General features: G+C 45.4%; 1 protein-coding gene across 2 annotated transcripts in view; it reads right to left on the bottom strand.

Moving 5' to 3' along the window:
- Positions 1 to 404: 404 nt before the first annotated feature.
- ABHD8 (abhydrolase domain containing 8) overlaps positions 405 to 17,039 on the bottom strand; it is a 30,478-nt gene continuing 13,843 nt past the window's right edge. For both annotated transcript variants that reach the window (XM_066604502.1, XM_066604501.1), the window contains exons 2-5: positions 10,506 to 11,250; positions 5,885 to 6,055; positions 3,906 to 4,122; positions 405 to 2,213 (exon numbers count right to left, since the gene is read on the bottom strand). In XM_066604502.1, the coding sequence (XP_066460599.1) occupies positions 2,061 to 2,213; positions 3,906 to 4,122; positions 5,885 to 6,055; positions 10,506 to 11,242 (1,278 nt within the window). In that variant the 5' untranslated portion in view covers positions 11,243 to 11,250 and the 3' untranslated portion in view covers positions 405 to 2,060. The remainder of the gene's footprint in view (positions 2,214 to 3,905; positions 4,123 to 5,884; positions 6,056 to 10,505; positions 11,251 to 17,039) is intronic.

Raw genomic sequence — 17,039 nt, forward strand, 5'->3', positions numbered from 1 at the left:
AATAGATTGGAAAGGGCAGGAGATGTCCCCCCTTGCACTGAACCTACTGAGGGCGTGGAGGCACGTAACCAGAAATAGAACGATAGCAAGCGTACCCGGACCTCTGACAGCACTCACAGGAAACCCCCAAATCCCGGCCACACTGTCGGTGAAGACACTGTTCATTCTTCTGGGCAGTTCTAAGCCACAAGTATGGGGACCAGGCGGTATGCGCCCGCTGAACGATATCGTTGGAAACCATAGATTAAAACCAGGCACTTGGATGCAATATTTACAAGTCAGGAATTACTTGGGTTCGTTCGAGGAACCCGGGAAGCTGAGCTCGAATCTTACCCCATTCGAGGAGTTATGAAAAAAAAAAGAATTAGAAAAAAGCCAGAAACGTCTTATAAATGACTTCTTTACTTAGATTTAATATTGCCATGTTTACAACAAAAGGAAAAAGACAAGGCAGTCATCTTAAATAAGAGTCACAGAAAGTACATTATCAACATTATTTATAGATCTTTAGATACTCTCTATGTGATTTCAGCAATGTCTACAAGTAGGTTCTTATTATCCACTGGGCCCGACATGAGATGGAATATACACCATTACTTCGACAGTAACTGCACACTTTACAAGCTTTTGACTTGTCAGAGCTACATGTCAAAAGTTGTGATCAGTGGGGGTCCTGCTGCTGAGACCCCCCGCTGATCAATAGAAGTAGGAGACTGCAGTGCTCACTCTTGGCTGTCTTAGTTGCTTGCCGGCTCCTCTTTGCAGCTGAAGGCGGAAGCGGAGGGGTCTACAGGAGATATCTATAGAGCTACATGCATCTGTCTTCAGCTGCCAAGACCAGCCACCAAGCAACAAAGACAATGTGATACCATGAGGCCGGTCAGATACTGGGGGTGGCAGTGGCGCGGGTCACCGCGACGTCCTGGGATGACGTTGTGCCCGTGTTCAGGTTGGCGAGTAGCGGTGCCGTGCTCCGGTGTGCATGCGCGGCATGTGGCGCGCGTGTGCCTGCTGTGAGAGGCGCATGCACTCTATCTCTATGAGTTATAGTGGCTGGATGGGAGCTCTGGTCAGCCGGCTTGGTTGGTCTTCGCCCTAAGGGCGCAGACTCCTTAATATAGTCTGGCAGCTGCTGATAGCAGTTGCCAGTTATTGGTTCCATCCTCTGTGTGTTTGACCTCGGTCCTGCTCCAGTGGAAGTTCCTGTTGGTTATTCCATCTGCCTAGCCTGTCAGTACTAGTGAGTAGTCACCTGCATAGGTACGGCGGTCCCTTCTTGTCCTGCCTTAGGCAGCGTAGGGTCAAAGTTGGCGGCCTGGACGTGTCCACCTTCAGGGCTATCTCCAGGAAGGGACATTGGCGTGGGAGAGAGTCAGGGAGTCCCGCGCCATGCGTACCTATGCACCCCACTAGTACTGTAACAGACAGCCCAAAGAGTGAGTAGTGCAGTCTCCTCGTTCTATTGATCAGCGGGAGTCTGAGCATCAGGACCCCCACTGATCACAAGTTTTTGATATGTAGCTCTGACATGTCAAAAGTTTGTAAAAAGTGGAGATACTCAAAGCATTTTTCTGCCAGAGCTTGGTATTGGCTACACCCCAGTGTTTTTACATGTGGACTGTAATATGGTTTCTTTTATGAGTAATTCTGTATTCTCAGCTTTTACCAGTACTCAGCATAAAAACAAAACATTCCTCTTCCATGGGTTTATGACCAGCAAGGTTCTTTAAGAGGTAACATACCACAATTCTACAATAATGGTCAATCTGATGTGTTACCCACGAGGGATATTGGACAACCACTATTTGTCCTGCAAATTATTATGGCTGAATAGGAGGTCAAATGGTGAAGGACCGATATCAAAAGCTGTTTTATCTAAAGTTCCTGATTGTCAGAAACTGTATTCTCCCCGGACGCCATCCTCTGCAAAATCTCAATCCTTGGCCATTAGCTTGCAGACTATCAGACGTCTTCTCCAAACGTAGACTCGTGTCGCTGTTTGGGCAATCAGCAGAAAAATCTCTTCTGTTTCTCATTAGGTCAGCTAGGACTTTTCCTCTTCACTCGTTCACAGCTTCTTCTGCGCTTGTGTTCTGCGCCTCCGGCTCCCACAAGAAGAACTCATGAAGCAAAGTGTTAACAGTTTCAGGACACTCCAGCATGACCATGTGACTGCCCTCTTCTATGATCTTCAGAAAGCTGACTAGAAGGATCTGGGGGGAAGATGAAGAAAATGTATTACAGTAACAAAACTACATATCAGTAAATGGAAAAATACTAATAAACAACTATTTGTAGCATGAAACACTCAAAATCTGCCATCTCTGATTATTAGGGAAGGTGTGTAACTCCAATCCGCTTAACTACAAAGGATTTGTGTCATTTAGGGCTTATTCAGACGAGCGTATGCGTAAATACAGTCGCCCATACACAATTTTAAACAAGCTTGACTCCCATATGTAATTGTCATTTTTAAGGTCATTCACAAGGGGCGCTGTAAAAAAAACACGCTGAAGTGATGGCGAACAATGCTTGGAATGACAATTAATGCCTAATGCCTGTCTTCTTTTCCCAGCGTTGTCCGCAGGGTAACTCCCTCCCCCTCCCTTTTTTCCAGCTGTCATAGACGTCTATAGGAGCTTGCAGCATAACACAGCTAAAGATAGGGCAAGAAAAGTTACGTTCGAGAAAGATAGAGTAGGTCTGAACAAAACTGCTGAAATCAAATGCATCGCTTGGTTGCGACTTTTAACATGTGGAAATGCCTGCGCAAATATGGTCCAATGAAGGAGGCCTTAAACACACAACCATGTTTGCAGAGCTCTTTTGCGGCTGTGAAAATCATAGCGTGATTTTCGCGTGATATTACTGTGCGAGAAAAGCTCAGTCCTGCTGTATCTTTTGTTGTTTTGTTTTTTTTGCCGTGTGCAGAAGCTCAAAATATAATGGTTAAAAAAAGAATTTTGACTTGTTCATGTACAAATCCGCTCCGTTGTATATTTGCAAATGCGCTCGTCTGTTTAAGCCCTTAGAATAAAGTTGCTCCCCGATTATCCTTTCAGGGTGGCTTCACGCTTTTGCACACAAATCAGCGCAATGTTTTTGCACCCTCAATAGGGCTTTTCTGTAAGCATTTCGGCATATTTTTCTGTATTTTCTCTGTGAGCAAGTGCTGTGCAAAGAAACATGCAGCCACCGGCCCATCCACGGACATGGCTAATTAGCCTAATGAGTTCTAAATGTTCTCTTTCCAGTGGAATGACACTGTTTTTCAGGCATCTGCTTCTGCATTGCCCACCCCACATAGACTACTTACACACAAAAGTAGAGCATGTTGCATTTTTTTCACACATGTAAAATACGACAATGTGAATGAAGGAAATCAGAGGGTTCTATTCATTGCATATTGCGCAGGCAAAAATGTTCCCAAATACACCCGTGTGAAGGAGCTTTTTATACAAAAGGTAACATTATATTTATGATATTGATCATGATTCTGCATTATATACAGTTTCATTATCACTGCTGTCCTGTGCAAAATTCACAGCGCTAATTCAACATGTGAGCAATTAGAAAAAAGAATAAAGCAAAGCTGTCAAGTCACCAATTCTGTTTTTATTCTTTCAATGTACTTTTACTTGTGACCACTAGATGTCGCTATATTTGCACACTGACAATTAGAGGTTAGCAATCTCAGTCCATAGATACCCGTTACACAAGGCTTTGCCGTAGTTACATACAGTGGTTTATCAGAATAATGGAAACTCTTACAGGAGCATTATCAATCCTACGGGTTTCCATTACTGTGATAACTCCTGTTACAGGAAAAAGTCATTGGTAATGACATATACTGCAAATGTGCAGTATTCACCCACTACAGGTATAGGGAGTTTCAATTAATTCACCTCTGCCATCCTTTGGTCTTCATCGAGTGGAACAAACTTGTCGTGCATGCCATGCACCAGCAGGATAGGGACAGTTAATTCTGCGTGGTACACCTCATCTCCCTCTGGCCAGTACTGGCCGCTCATCATGGCTCGTAGAACAAAAGATGACACATTGAAGGCATTGCCATCTCGTAGGAGTTGTTTCTCTTTGGCACCTTGTCGAGCAAAGCCAGCCCTAGCATGAGAAAAAAAAAACAGATCACATAAATGACAATTGACATAGTTCAAGCAATCTTCGGCAGTCCCATTCACTTCAATAGGACCACTGGAGATTGCTGAGTGCTGGTACTTGGCTAATCCCCGCAGTCCCATTGAAGTGCATGGAGCGGTGGTGTGCAAGTATGGCCATCATTGTCAAAAGTTTGAAATGTGCTGGGGATGAAATCTCTTTGTTGGTTTGGGGTCCAAGCGTTTGGATCCCCACTGATTAGCAAGTTAACCCCTGTGTAGTATTTCTGTAGCATCCCACATGGCACTGATAGCAGCCACAAGGAGCCCGCTCGGACGCCAGGCTAGGCCGCACCTCCTATCAAAACCCCATTCAATGGGTTTCCAAAAAATGGAAGGCAAATGGAAAGACTTCCGTTTGCTTCCATTGCGTCAGATTTCAGTTTTTCTGGACCGAAAAATATTGTTGCAGACTGCGCTATTTTTGCCTCCAAAAAAATGGAAACCTGACAGAATGGAAGCAAATGGGAGCCTTGACATTTGCTTTTTTTTTTAATCAATGAGGAGAAAACCTAAGTTTTTTTTCTGTTTTATTTCATATTCTTTCCTCCAAAAATAGAGCAGGTGTGAGCGCAGCCATACGGGTGTCCCCATGGCAGCAGTTAGGCTCCTACAGCCTGCTGACAGTGAGATATAGCGGACCACTCCTTGCTGTCCCTGGACTCGGACTGCTGGTGTGTGTTGGCCTCCTGTATTCTATATGTCCATTTAACCCAGCTATGTATAATATAACTCAGATCACACGCATAGCTTCACTGCACACAGCGGGGAATAAGCAAACCGCATCCATTAAAACCAATTCAAGGGGTTTCCTCTTGTGGAGCGTTTTTGCGCTTGCAATTCAGTTGTACAAACAATATGTGACGCTCTACTGTGTACCCAAGGCCCTATAGGAGTCTACGGGTGGTGCAAATGCACACCTGCCCTAAACGAAATCGCACAGTGAACTGCGCAATCTGTTAGTCGATAACACCGGGGACTGATTAGACTGGCCCGCCGACTAAGTAGGCTGCCCCACCCCCACCCCCCCGCTTGTTCAAACATGGCGGCGATGTGAACAGGCCCGACATCACCAAAAGGTGCAGTGAAGGAGCGTGGTTACACATTTAGAGCGCAATGCTCACGAGTGTGAATACGTCACGCTCAAGTGAAGGACCCCTACAGTCTTCACGGGCTTTCAAATCGACGGCAAGCTTTATAAATCTGAATCCAGCGAGCACTTCAAGTTTTAACTGGTACCCTGGGCTCAATAATAAGGATATCACATTGGGGACTCCGTATAGAGTACAAAACATAAAAGGATGCATCACAAAACATCCACACCGGAGAGAGAAGAGCCTTCATTAACCCAATCATTGCCACGGACTCAGTGCATTGAGCGGCGCTGGTAGGTATAAAGTTAGTTAGGACTACTTAGCAGCACATCTCAATGCACTGAGTGGCGGCTTCCAGCGTTAACACCAGGGGAACGACTGGGGAGGTAAGTATAACACATACATCCCTGGACTCAGCACGTCACCTACCTTCAGCCCATAAGCTTAGCTCATAAGTAGGTGACAGATTCCCCCTATATATATGTATTCAGCTGAAGTGCCAGACATGTTCACACTGCTGTCTGTGACATAGTAGGGCATATAACTGAAGATGGGCAACGTGCCGTCGGCTGGTGAGAGGGCACTGCAGGGAATACATGATGAAATGGAACTCACTTGAGGAAGCTCCACGCAAGGCAAGGAGACAGACAATGCAGCACACAAGTGGGCATGTTGAAGATGGAGCAGAGGCTGGGCTCCAGAGCCGTGGGGCCACCACCGTTAATCATCACCACCTTGTGAACCAAATCGGGAAATTCATGGGCCAGGAAAGTGCAAAAAGAGACTCTGTACAGAAAAAATAGGAGAGAAAGTATTACAAGTACTGTTGTAACAAATGTATCTGAATGCAACGGAAAGTATCGAAATAAGAGACATAACACAAACATAGTAGACAACCACAGCTATAAAGTAACACTGTAGTGATACACGACAACGGAGGCAAGCTGATTATTACACTGCCTACTGAGTCCAACAGATTCACGTGGATTCTGGCAGAACGGCCAATGACTGATCTGTTTGTTTTCCTTTATGGGTGATACATAATAATCGTCTTCTGTCTGTGATTCATTCCCATTACTCTGCATGAGAAGAATCCGACAAACCATATTACACCATCACAAACGTAAACCACTCAAATGCTACAACCGTAAAGTGCAATGTTTGTAATTGGCAATAGCTGCAATAATCTTATCTGTATGGCTGCCATTGTTCTTAAAGACAACCCGCAACACTGAAAATGCAATGCAAACCGCAGGCATGATGCTATGGAGCCGGAGAGCTGAGCGGATGGATATATAGTTCTATGGGGACAGATTCACTAGAAGGTTGGGGCTCAGGAGCCTTTGGGTGCCTTCACACGGGCGATTTTCATGCACGATATCTGCAATATGGTGCAATTTTGTGTGTGAAAAGAACACATTACTTCCAGGCCTTCTTCAGATGGAAATATGCGCAACTATGCTTGTCGCTAGAGATGAGCGAGCACGCTCGGATAAGTCAGTTACTCAAGCGAGCCTCGCTCTTCTCGAGTAACTACATTCTTGTCAGAGCGTGCTCGGGGGGCGGCAGGGGGAGCGGGGATAGCGGGGTGTAGCGGGGGGGGGGGGGGAGAGAGAGCTCTCTCACTCTCTCCCCTGCTACTTACTGCTACCCCCCCCCCCCCCCCCCCCGAGCACGCTCTGACAGGAATGTAGTTACTCGAGAAGAGCGAGGCTCACTTGAGTAACTGACTTATCCGAGTGTACTCACTCATCTCTACTTGTCGCTATGGAGCGTAGTCGCGCATGACCAGGGTTTTTTTCACACCATTGAAACCCCGTACTACAGCAAATGAGTTTAGGGGAAAAAACGGTAAGCTAGGTCCTGCCCTATCTTTGCCGCACGGCCAAGAAAAGAAGTAGTGAAAACGAAACCACTGAAATCATTGAAAGTTTCGTTTTTGTCCCCATAATCCCGTTCTTGGGGCCGCATAAGGGAAGAAAAACACATTTATCTGAAACCGCCCTATTGCCAGTATATCGTGAAAACGAAACCACTGAAATCCTATTGAAAGCCGTTATGCGGTCGTGATTATCACAGCTGAGGGTGAATTCTTTACGGTTAGCACTATAGATAAACTATAGGGAGAAGAAAACTATTTAGGATTGATTAGGCTTTTTCACTTTTTCAGAATTTTTGCTATGGCGGCAATGCAGGGAAACTGAACACTAAGGCCTCCCTCACACAGACGTTTTTATTCAGTTTTTTAGTGCTGCGCTGAAGGGAAGAAAAACGCGTTTCTCTGAAACCACCCCATTGCCTATATCAAAAATGATGTAATTTTTCCTATTAAAACATCCAATTTTTCTGCACATGAAAAGCTTCCATGAAAATCGCATGTTGTAGCGATGTGTTTTTTTCATAAAGCCCATAGCCGTTGCAGAAGTGTGAATGCACCCTGAGGGTGCATTTAGACGACCGTATATCGGCTGGGTTTTCACGCCGGCCGATATACGGCGTCTCCCTCTGCAGGGGGAGGAGGCTGGAAAAGCTGGGAGCAGGAACTGAGCTCCCGCCCCCTCTCTGCCTCCTCTCCGCCCCTCTGAACTATTTGCAATGAGAGGACGAGGGACAGGGGCGGGGCTAAGTTACGGGAATTAGCCCCGCCCCCATCCCACCTCTCCTCATTGAAAATAGTGCAGGGGGGTGGAGAGGAGGCGGGAGCTCAGTTCCTGCTCCCGGCTCTTCCAGTCTCCTCCCCCTACAGAGAGAGACGCCGTATATCGGCCGGCGTGAAAACCCAGCTGATATACGGTCGTCTGAATACACCCTAAGGCATCTTCACACTGGCGAGCGCGATATTAGGCCGTGAATCCCGCCCCCATACTGCACTCCCCACCATGTGAAATCCCCATGGATGCAAAGTGTTTTCATGGCAAAACAGCCTCGCATCACCTTGGGGATGAAGAGATCCTCCGGCAGGGCTGTCACAGCTGCGACAGAGGATCATTGAGTTCCTCCCATTCCTTTCAATAGGGCCGGCGATGCTGTCTCTAGCCCTATTGAAAACAATGGCTGCTGCGATACGAGAGCATGCATCAAGATAGAACATGGTGCGATTTGTTTCCCGCATCGCGATGCCGTGCAGCAAAACATTGCTTATGTGCATGACCCCTTTCAAAAGAATGGGGTCCATATTTGTGCGTCTTGTAATACACAAATCTCGCACGATTTTCCTGCCTGTGTGAAGCCGGCCTAATAGTGCTGATCACTGACAGCTATCTCCATATGTGTGTCTCTACACAGATAGCTGACGCTCACTGATAGCTCCGCCCACTGGACTCCTAAGCTCAGAGGTCTGAATGAATAAAACACGAGTTATACTGAATAGCTTCCCACTAAATTCTACATCAATCTTCTCAGCTCATTTCGCTCTCACATACTGCCTGAAATTAAACTGCATCTCTAACCTGACGGCTTCCCCATAATAACTAAGGCAGTTTGACGTTAATGAGAAAACTTTGCAAAGTGATATATTTGTATATTTTTCCATGACAAATAGGACCATAGTTTAAAAAAATACAATTTTGTCATTTCTTAACCTCAAATAGTTTCTGATTCCATTTGGCATTAAATGCCGTTTACTCTGATATATACATATTATTGTTCGCGCACACGAGCGGTTAAAAAGTTACACCCAAGATTCTCGGGCACAACTTGCATTGGTCAGCCCACAGCCATCCCGTTAGAGAGGCATCCCGTCCGTGTGCTTCCATGTACTGGACACGGCACACTGACATGTGCTACTCTCGTCCGTAAATCAGACAACAGGGAGGTTTCAGACAAGCCAGCTTTTCAAAATCTGCGCCAAAGCGCAGGAATTTGAAAATAACAGCGGGAAGGTAAGTGCTGTACGATCTATTCATGTCTTCTCTGTTGTCAGCCGTACAATTAGCGGTGAAGAAATCCAAGTAGTGAAAACAAGAGCACTGACATCCTATCGAAATCAGTGGTTTCGTTTAGTCCCGTTATGCGGTTGTGATTATCATGCCTATATACGGAGAGAAAAACACGCTCGGATATTCTTGCCCTGAGGGTGAATTCTTTACGGGTGGCACTATAGATAAAGTTAGAGGGAGAAGCAAACTATTTAGAATTAATTAGGTTTTTTCACTTTTTTTTTCTTAATTTCTGCTGTGGCGGCAATGCAGGGAAAACGAACACTTAGGCCTCCCTCACATAGACGCTTTTTGCAGAGTTTAGCGCTGGGCTGAAAGCTAAACGCTGTCAGAGACTCCCATTGCTTTCAATGAAGCCTCTCACATCGCCTCAGACAGCCGATCAATTTTCGAGGGGAGTCTGTTCTATTTTTGGGCGTTTAGCGCTCCTCACCAATGATGAGGAGCGCTAAAAGCCGCAGCATCACTATAGCCGAAAACTAAAGTAAAACATGGCAATGCAAGTGTGAGGGGGGCCTTAGGCCGGCTTTACATGAACGTATTTGTGCACGCAATACACAGAAGACATTGATTTCAATGGGTTTATTCACATGCCCATATTTTTCCTGTGCATTTTAGAAGCGCAAAAAAAATCCCCATAGAAACCAATTGGATGCGCAAATGTGCCCAAAATACGCTAGGAGATGCGTAATACGCTGCGTAATTGCACAGGAAAAATAACACATTGGGGGCCTCTCCAGCATGTCCCATACTGCAGTACCGACTCTAGCCAGCAGGTGGCGCCATTTTATAATGGCGGAAAGAGAAAACCCCCTAGGAAATCCTGAATCCAAAATTGGATTGCAAAGGGTTAAGCTATTATCTTTCCGCATCAAAATCCATATGAAGCTGTGTGGACTTTAATATGGAATATATGCCGAAAGATCCCTTACAGGGGCAAATGCTGCCTTAAACCAAAGGTGTGCTTAGCCTACTTGGCAGGGTGGTGCTGGATCTTGCAGTAGGGTTTAATGAACTGATAGGGACCTGTCACACGGGATGGAGTAAGTCGTATGACCTGCGGATTTTGATGCAGAATTAAAAATGGCTTAAAACCTGCATGCAATTTTGCATCAAAATCCACAGTCAGACCTGCAGATATTGGTGTGAAACTCCACGGCTGCTTGCATCAAAATGCATCAAATGTCACATGTTATACTTGGAAATCACATTATTGATGTGTCACATTAAGTGTAATATGAACATGAAGAGCAAATATACATGTGTTTCACAAGCAGATCTATAGTCTACTAACTTACCCATACGAATGTCCCACTAGGATATTCCTTTTCTTGCTGTAGCGCTTGAACACACACCTCATGTCCTCAGCAAGGGCATAAAAGGTATAAGCGGCACCTATCTGTGGCGCTGCACTTGATCCATGCCCTACCAAATCTGGTGCTACAACTTCATAACCAAGTTTTGAGAAGAAATCCAGTTGTTCTTTCCAAATGTCAAGTGAACCACCAACGCCATGAACGAAGAAGAGGACTACGTCAGAATGTGTGCCCTTGCAGCTTGTAACTCGTCTTTGGCAGTCAACCTGCACAACTTTCTTCGGCTTACGTTTCCTGCGCCTCCCAGGTGGTAAATCGCTCTCCTTTACTCCTGCACTTTCATTACCTGTGCTAGTATAATCTGAAAGCTCTACTTCCAATGTACCGGTTGGTTCGGTATTCCCATTTCGGCAGTGCAGGATCTCAGAACGAAGGGCGGCACCAAGATTTTCTATCACAAGCTGCCCGTTGCGATAGACAGTTATTCGACGCTTGCAGTGGATCAGTCCTCGACCTGTATTCTTCACTTCCTCTATTTCCTCCTCCTCCCCGCCTCCAGATCGAGAAGGCAAGATGTGTCGTACTCTTAAAACACGGCCGGGCTTCACCTCTAGAAAATCGAAGCCATCGCTGGTTTCTGAAATGTCCGCAGGACCCACAGAATTTGGGGTTTTGCCTGTTAGGCAGTACATTATCCGTTCTGCTATGCTGGTCAACATGGTGTGTCCTACAATTAAAACAATAAGGCATTAGCAGTGAGTTCTCATAACCTCCATAGGATTTGGACTAGCGGTTAATAACATATTCGTTTCTTGAACTACAAGAGACAAAACAATTACATTCATAATACAAATTATAATTAGACAAGTAAGGGGCAATGTGGTGGCTCAGCAGTTAGCACTATTGCCTTGCAGTACTGGGATACTGCCTGCAGGCTGAAGGACATCAGGACTGGGGTCAAGCTATAAGCTGTAGGGACGAGTAATCAACCAAATGCATTTTAAGATGCATTGTAAAAGGCCACCTGTCTGGAATCAAACCCGAGGCCTCCTGCTCTCCAGTCAGTGGCTCCCACTACTGAGCCATCCAGTCTGTGAACAGTACCCTTGCATTACTATCAGCCTTGTTTCATGTTAACAGTTACTTAGTTCCTGCGCCCTGGTCCTGACCCCACCTCTGTTCCTGATTAGGCTCATTATAAAAGCCTGACCCTGCCACTGCACCAGTGCATGATTACTGTGTGCCAATAGTCTTTGATCAAGCTCCTCTTGCAATCCTACTGAGACCTCCCACTACTAACCCCTGGCTTCTCTTCTGACTACTCTACTTGCCAAATCAACCTATACTAAAAACTGTTGACCCCTAGCTTCCCTTCTGACGACTTTCAGGACCTGCATGGTAACTACACTCGTGGCTCTATACCAAAACCAGCGTCAGAATATGCTACACCTGTTTAAAGGGGTTGTCTGGTTACCAGACAACTCCGCTTCAATTGCATCCCTGTAGTAAAATAATAAAGTGAACTATACTTACTACTTTGTGGCCAGCGAGATCCAGCATTGCAGCCCTGCTCTGGTCCTAGCGTTTGTTGTGACAGATGATGTCACAGGAAATCAGGTAACTGCTGCCTCTCATTGGTTGTCAGGTTAGGATAGGCCATCACTTTCTCATCAATTGCGGTCCAATTGCTGAGATCGCCATTGATCGTTAGAATGAAAAGGGCCAAAATGCTAGTTCAAGAGATTGGTGGCTTTCTACTAATTTTGGCAAAGGTGTAGGAACAACAGCAGGAGTAAACGTGTTTTACCAGAACTTCACATATTTACAGCGCCGTCTCTTTGAGCATCCATCAAAGGTATCAATAAAGTTGAGCAGCGTCAGGAGTGTCTCCTTAAAACTGCATCCATTCTGATGCCTCTTTATTTAGTCCATAGAAGTTTGTGGTACAACAACATTTCAACCCACGCAGGGGTCTTTTTCAACTACTAAAAACTTCTATGGAGTAAATAAAGAGGCATCAGAATGGATACAATTTTAAGGAGACACTCCTGACGCTGCTCAACTTTATTTATACCTATGATGGATGTGGAAGAAACAATGGAGTCTGGTTTCTCGGTATGAGCTTAGCGCAATTTGTTCATTTTTTGCTTCCCACAAAGTGCTTTAGAAGGTAGTGCCACTGTGATACTATATGCTTTTGGTCTCTTTGAGCATCGTCTAGCTCACTGCCACCACCGACCCCGATCCATACCATCACCATTGCTTCATTGAATAATGCTGCACACCACATTGCACATGGGCTACTTTCTAATGTGGTTTGCAGCATTATTGGAGGCCACTAAAGGATTGAACACATCATGTTGCCACTCCATTAACGGCCATGTCAAGAATGGGAGTCCCGTGCTGCAATGACCAAGATGATGCTTAGGAGGGGGCACCGCTGTGAAAATCTGAGGTTCTGGGTTGCCCTAGTAAAATACATTTACTCCATCTATGGGCAAAAAGTTGTTTCTGCACCTTCGTAAAAAGTTAATAGAAAGTGCCAAGCCATTTAAGCACTATGGCGCCTTCAGAGTTTTTCTGCATGTTGGTGCTCCTGTCTTTCTGCTGTGCAATGAAGTCTCATCCATGTGAATGAAGCTGTGTTGTAGCTCTCTCAACTGCTTTGACTTGTAGCACGCCTGTGGAAAGGAAAAGCCGAAGGGACCTTGGTATCTTTGTTCGTAGAATTCGTGGGGGTTCTAGAAGGCAAACTGTCCAGTGTACGGCCAGATACAGTTGCTGAACCCCCCCCCCCCCCCCCCCTAGTTAAAACCAATACCAGTTTTAAAATGGTTCAGTCTGATATTCAAGTTGACTAGAACAAAATGCAGAGAGAGAGGGAGCAGCACACGGGGATCTTCAATAAAATCCTCTGCATCAAAGATGCATTCTTTATTGTATCTCCACACAATGACCAGCGACATTTGACCACGTCTGTGGTCTTTGTCAAGCTTGTCTATTTGGATAGAACAGTAGAGCAGTCGTGCAGAACAGAACTAGTATTTAAAGACTTAATTGCCAGCCTATTCCAAGAACAAGCAGCACTGTTCAAAGACATCTGGAAATGACCTCTTGTCCGTGTAGGTTTCATTCTGCATATCTGGATATTACGTATCAGTGTGCAAATACAACTGAAAATGCTCTGAGAGACAAAGTGGCCCAAATCTAGAACTATCCGAGATAGTGTTTGGTTATATAGCATTCACTGTACATCATATGTTTTCCATCTAGCTGCAATCTTCAATGGCGCTGTAGCTAGGTGACACTTAAGGTGTATGAATGTTCTCCCACCCCCACAACACACAATGTTCAGACTTTTCTTATTTGCAATTTAAATCCATCCAGAATCAGACTGCTGTTCTGGAATATGCAATCATTTTACTCCCAGCTTCTCATGTTCCAAGAAATGTCTTCTACATCAGGGGTGTCAAACTCATTTTCATCATAGCCACATCAGCCTTATGGTCTCCTTCAATGGGACAATTTTAATTGTAAGACTGTATAATAATAGTGGCCACAGTAGTAAGTGACACCCATGGTGACCCCAATAACATAGTGACCTCCATAGTAGCCCTAGTAGTAACAGCGATCCCCATTGTGACCACAGTAATAGTAGTGACTCCTATAGTGGCCCCAATAATAATAGTGCCTACCACCATAGTGGCCCCAGTAGTAAGTGACCACCATAGTGACCCCAGTAATAATAGTGACCCCCATAGTGGCCCCAGTACTATTAATGACCCCCATGGTGTCCCCAGTAGTAATAGCCACCTCTATGGTCCCAGTAGTAATAGTGACCTCCATAGTGACATCATAGTCACCTTTATGGTGGTCCCAGTAGTAATAGTCACCTCTATGGTCCCAGTAGTAATAGTGACTTCCATAGTGGCATTAGTAGTAATAGTGACCTCCATAGTGACATCATAGTCACCTTTATGGTGGTCCCAGTAGTAATAGTCACCTCTATGGTCCCAGTAGTAATAGTCACCTCCATGGTGGCATTAGTAGTAACAGTGATCCCCCTAGTGACCACAGTAATTATAGTCACCCCTATGGTGGCCCCAGTAGTAATAGTGGCCCCCATAGTGGCCCCAGTACTAAGTTTCCTCTTATATTGGTGGCCCCAGTAGTAATAGTGTCCCCACATGGTGAGTCCAGTAATAATAGTGTACCCTATATGGGCCTCAGTATTCCCTTGGGTGGGGAAGACATCAGTGGTCACGGGCTCTGCACTGCTGGGGCTGGACTGGTGCTGCACCTCACACATTGCCACAGCTGTTATTACTACAGGATATCCTGAAAATATGACTTGTTGGGGGTCCCTGAGGACTGGAGTTGAGAAACACTGTTTTAGAGCACTACAAGGAGATATTTACTGAGCTCACTTACAGGGGTTTTCCAGGCAATGCCGGCTGTCGATGCCAGGCTTCCCTAAATAGACCCCATTCTGCACTTACAAGCGCAGCTCACATTGATATCAATGAGAGCTGCGCCTACAATTACGAGCACCGGTCGCTACACAGGTCGGAGCAGCAGATTGTTACTCCAACAGTCATCTGATCTCGAACGCAATGGGAGTAATGATCCTGAAGGCGCATGCGCAGTACACCACTGAGGTTATAACTAGTAAAGGAGAGCGGAGGCATGCAGGCGCGGGCAGGGTTTACTACAGCGCCTGTGTGTGATTACAGCGAAGAAGAGAAATCAGTATACCTGCTAATGAAGAACAGGGGCTGCCTGGGAGGCGCTGCTAGAAAAATATTAGAAAGTCTTTTCAGCCTATTAGAATGCAGCGTGGAAAAGCGTCAAAAGCAGATTGTGAAGGTAGCAGGGCATGGAGTACCAAACCAAATAGCAAATGGAGTACCAAAGCAAAGCAAAGAGCCATAAGGAAATCTCATTAGTCGTGCTGTTAATGGTTTATAGCGGATTGTTATATTGCTATAATTAATGGTTTTTAGTGGATTACATTGTAAAGACTTGACGACAGGTTCCCTTTAAGTTCAGTTTACCCATCTACGTGTTATTGCAGTTTGATCCCCTCCTACCCCAAAGGACTTGCGCCCTGGAAACTCCATCTAGTAAACTCCAAATGTCGTTGCACAGATTACGGCTGGCCTCCCACGGGTGTATAATTACTGTGTAATATGCATGCACTGTATGCCCATGTGATACACGGTAACTCGCAGGCAATCAGTTACATTTCCTTACGTAGTTACACTCACATTTTTTGGATGTGTCGGAATCGCGTCCAAAAAACAACACAGCATATTCTATTTTGCCACATATATACATGTGTGAGGGCCCATTGTTCTCTATGGGCAGGTATATGCACGTGCTCATATGCAATGTAATTGCTACCCCACGCAGCGTTTTACGCTTATAGCCGTGTAAGCCTGGCCTAAAGAAAATAGGTCATCCTTTAGCTCAACCTCAACACATTACAATTCAGCCTTGAACCAATTCCTATATCAAACCAGTAGGTACTTTTTAAAGGTTTTTTGATGACATATCCTCTGGTCACATGGCCTGAGAGCCGCTCAGTTGCCTTTCGAGTGAATGGGACTGAGCTGCAATACCAGACACAACCACTATGAAATGTATTGCACTGTGTCTGGTATACAGTAAAGTGCCAGCAGCGCTAACCCAAATGATAGCTGACCATTGGGGATCCTGAGTGGTGGACCTCCAGTGATCTGTTATTGATGGCCTGAGGATAGGTCACCAATAATGAAGTCCAGGAAAACTCCTTTAAAGGGGTTCTCTCAGGACTTTAAATTGTCATTCAAGCAGTCCGTCCTTCCTGGTTGCTGTTGACAAGGACATGTGACTGTTTCAGCCAATCACAGCCCATAGAAGGTCAATGCTGTGGCCAGTGATTGGCTGCAGCAGTCACATGTCCAACCAGGAAGGACAGCGGGGCTGTGGAGCAAATTTAAGTAGTAGTAAAACCCCTTTAAAGATATAAGAATTGGCAAAAAGCCCAAGGACCCGACCCAGCTGGCTCCTGGTGAGCCAAACCACCTAATTATGGGCAAAATTTAACCCTTTATTTGTGCGAGGAGAAGTCTGTTTTATGTTTTGATAAATACACAATTTCTACCGGCCGACTGAATGATACGTGTTGTTGTTTTTTGCTGGAACTCATTTAACAGCCCCTTACAGAAGGAGCCTTTATGTAATCCCTGCCAAGTACACTGAGAAGTAACACATGTGGATGGATGCTGACAGAGAAAGGTGTTGCCATAGTGACAGGATGCAGTAGCTATGGTTACGGTTTCCGTGATGTAAGGACCACTTGGCCTGAACTGTTCTTTGTCGTGACCTACTTTATGTGTCCTTGCAACGTTTTAACTCCCGATTAAAAATAGTATAAACGGCACGCGATTATAACTTCGTATCCTCTGTACGATAACCGTGGGTCACGAAGTTGTAGAAACCTCAAGAGAAAAGTCACTCAGACTCAGTCTACAT

This window comes from Eleutherodactylus coqui, chromosome 5 (genome assembly GCF_035609145.1).
Source record: "Eleutherodactylus coqui strain aEleCoq1 chromosome 5, aEleCoq1.hap1, whole genome shotgun sequence".
In the NCBI taxonomy this organism is placed as follows: Eukaryota; Metazoa; Chordata; class Amphibia; order Anura; family Eleutherodactylidae; genus Eleutherodactylus; species Eleutherodactylus coqui.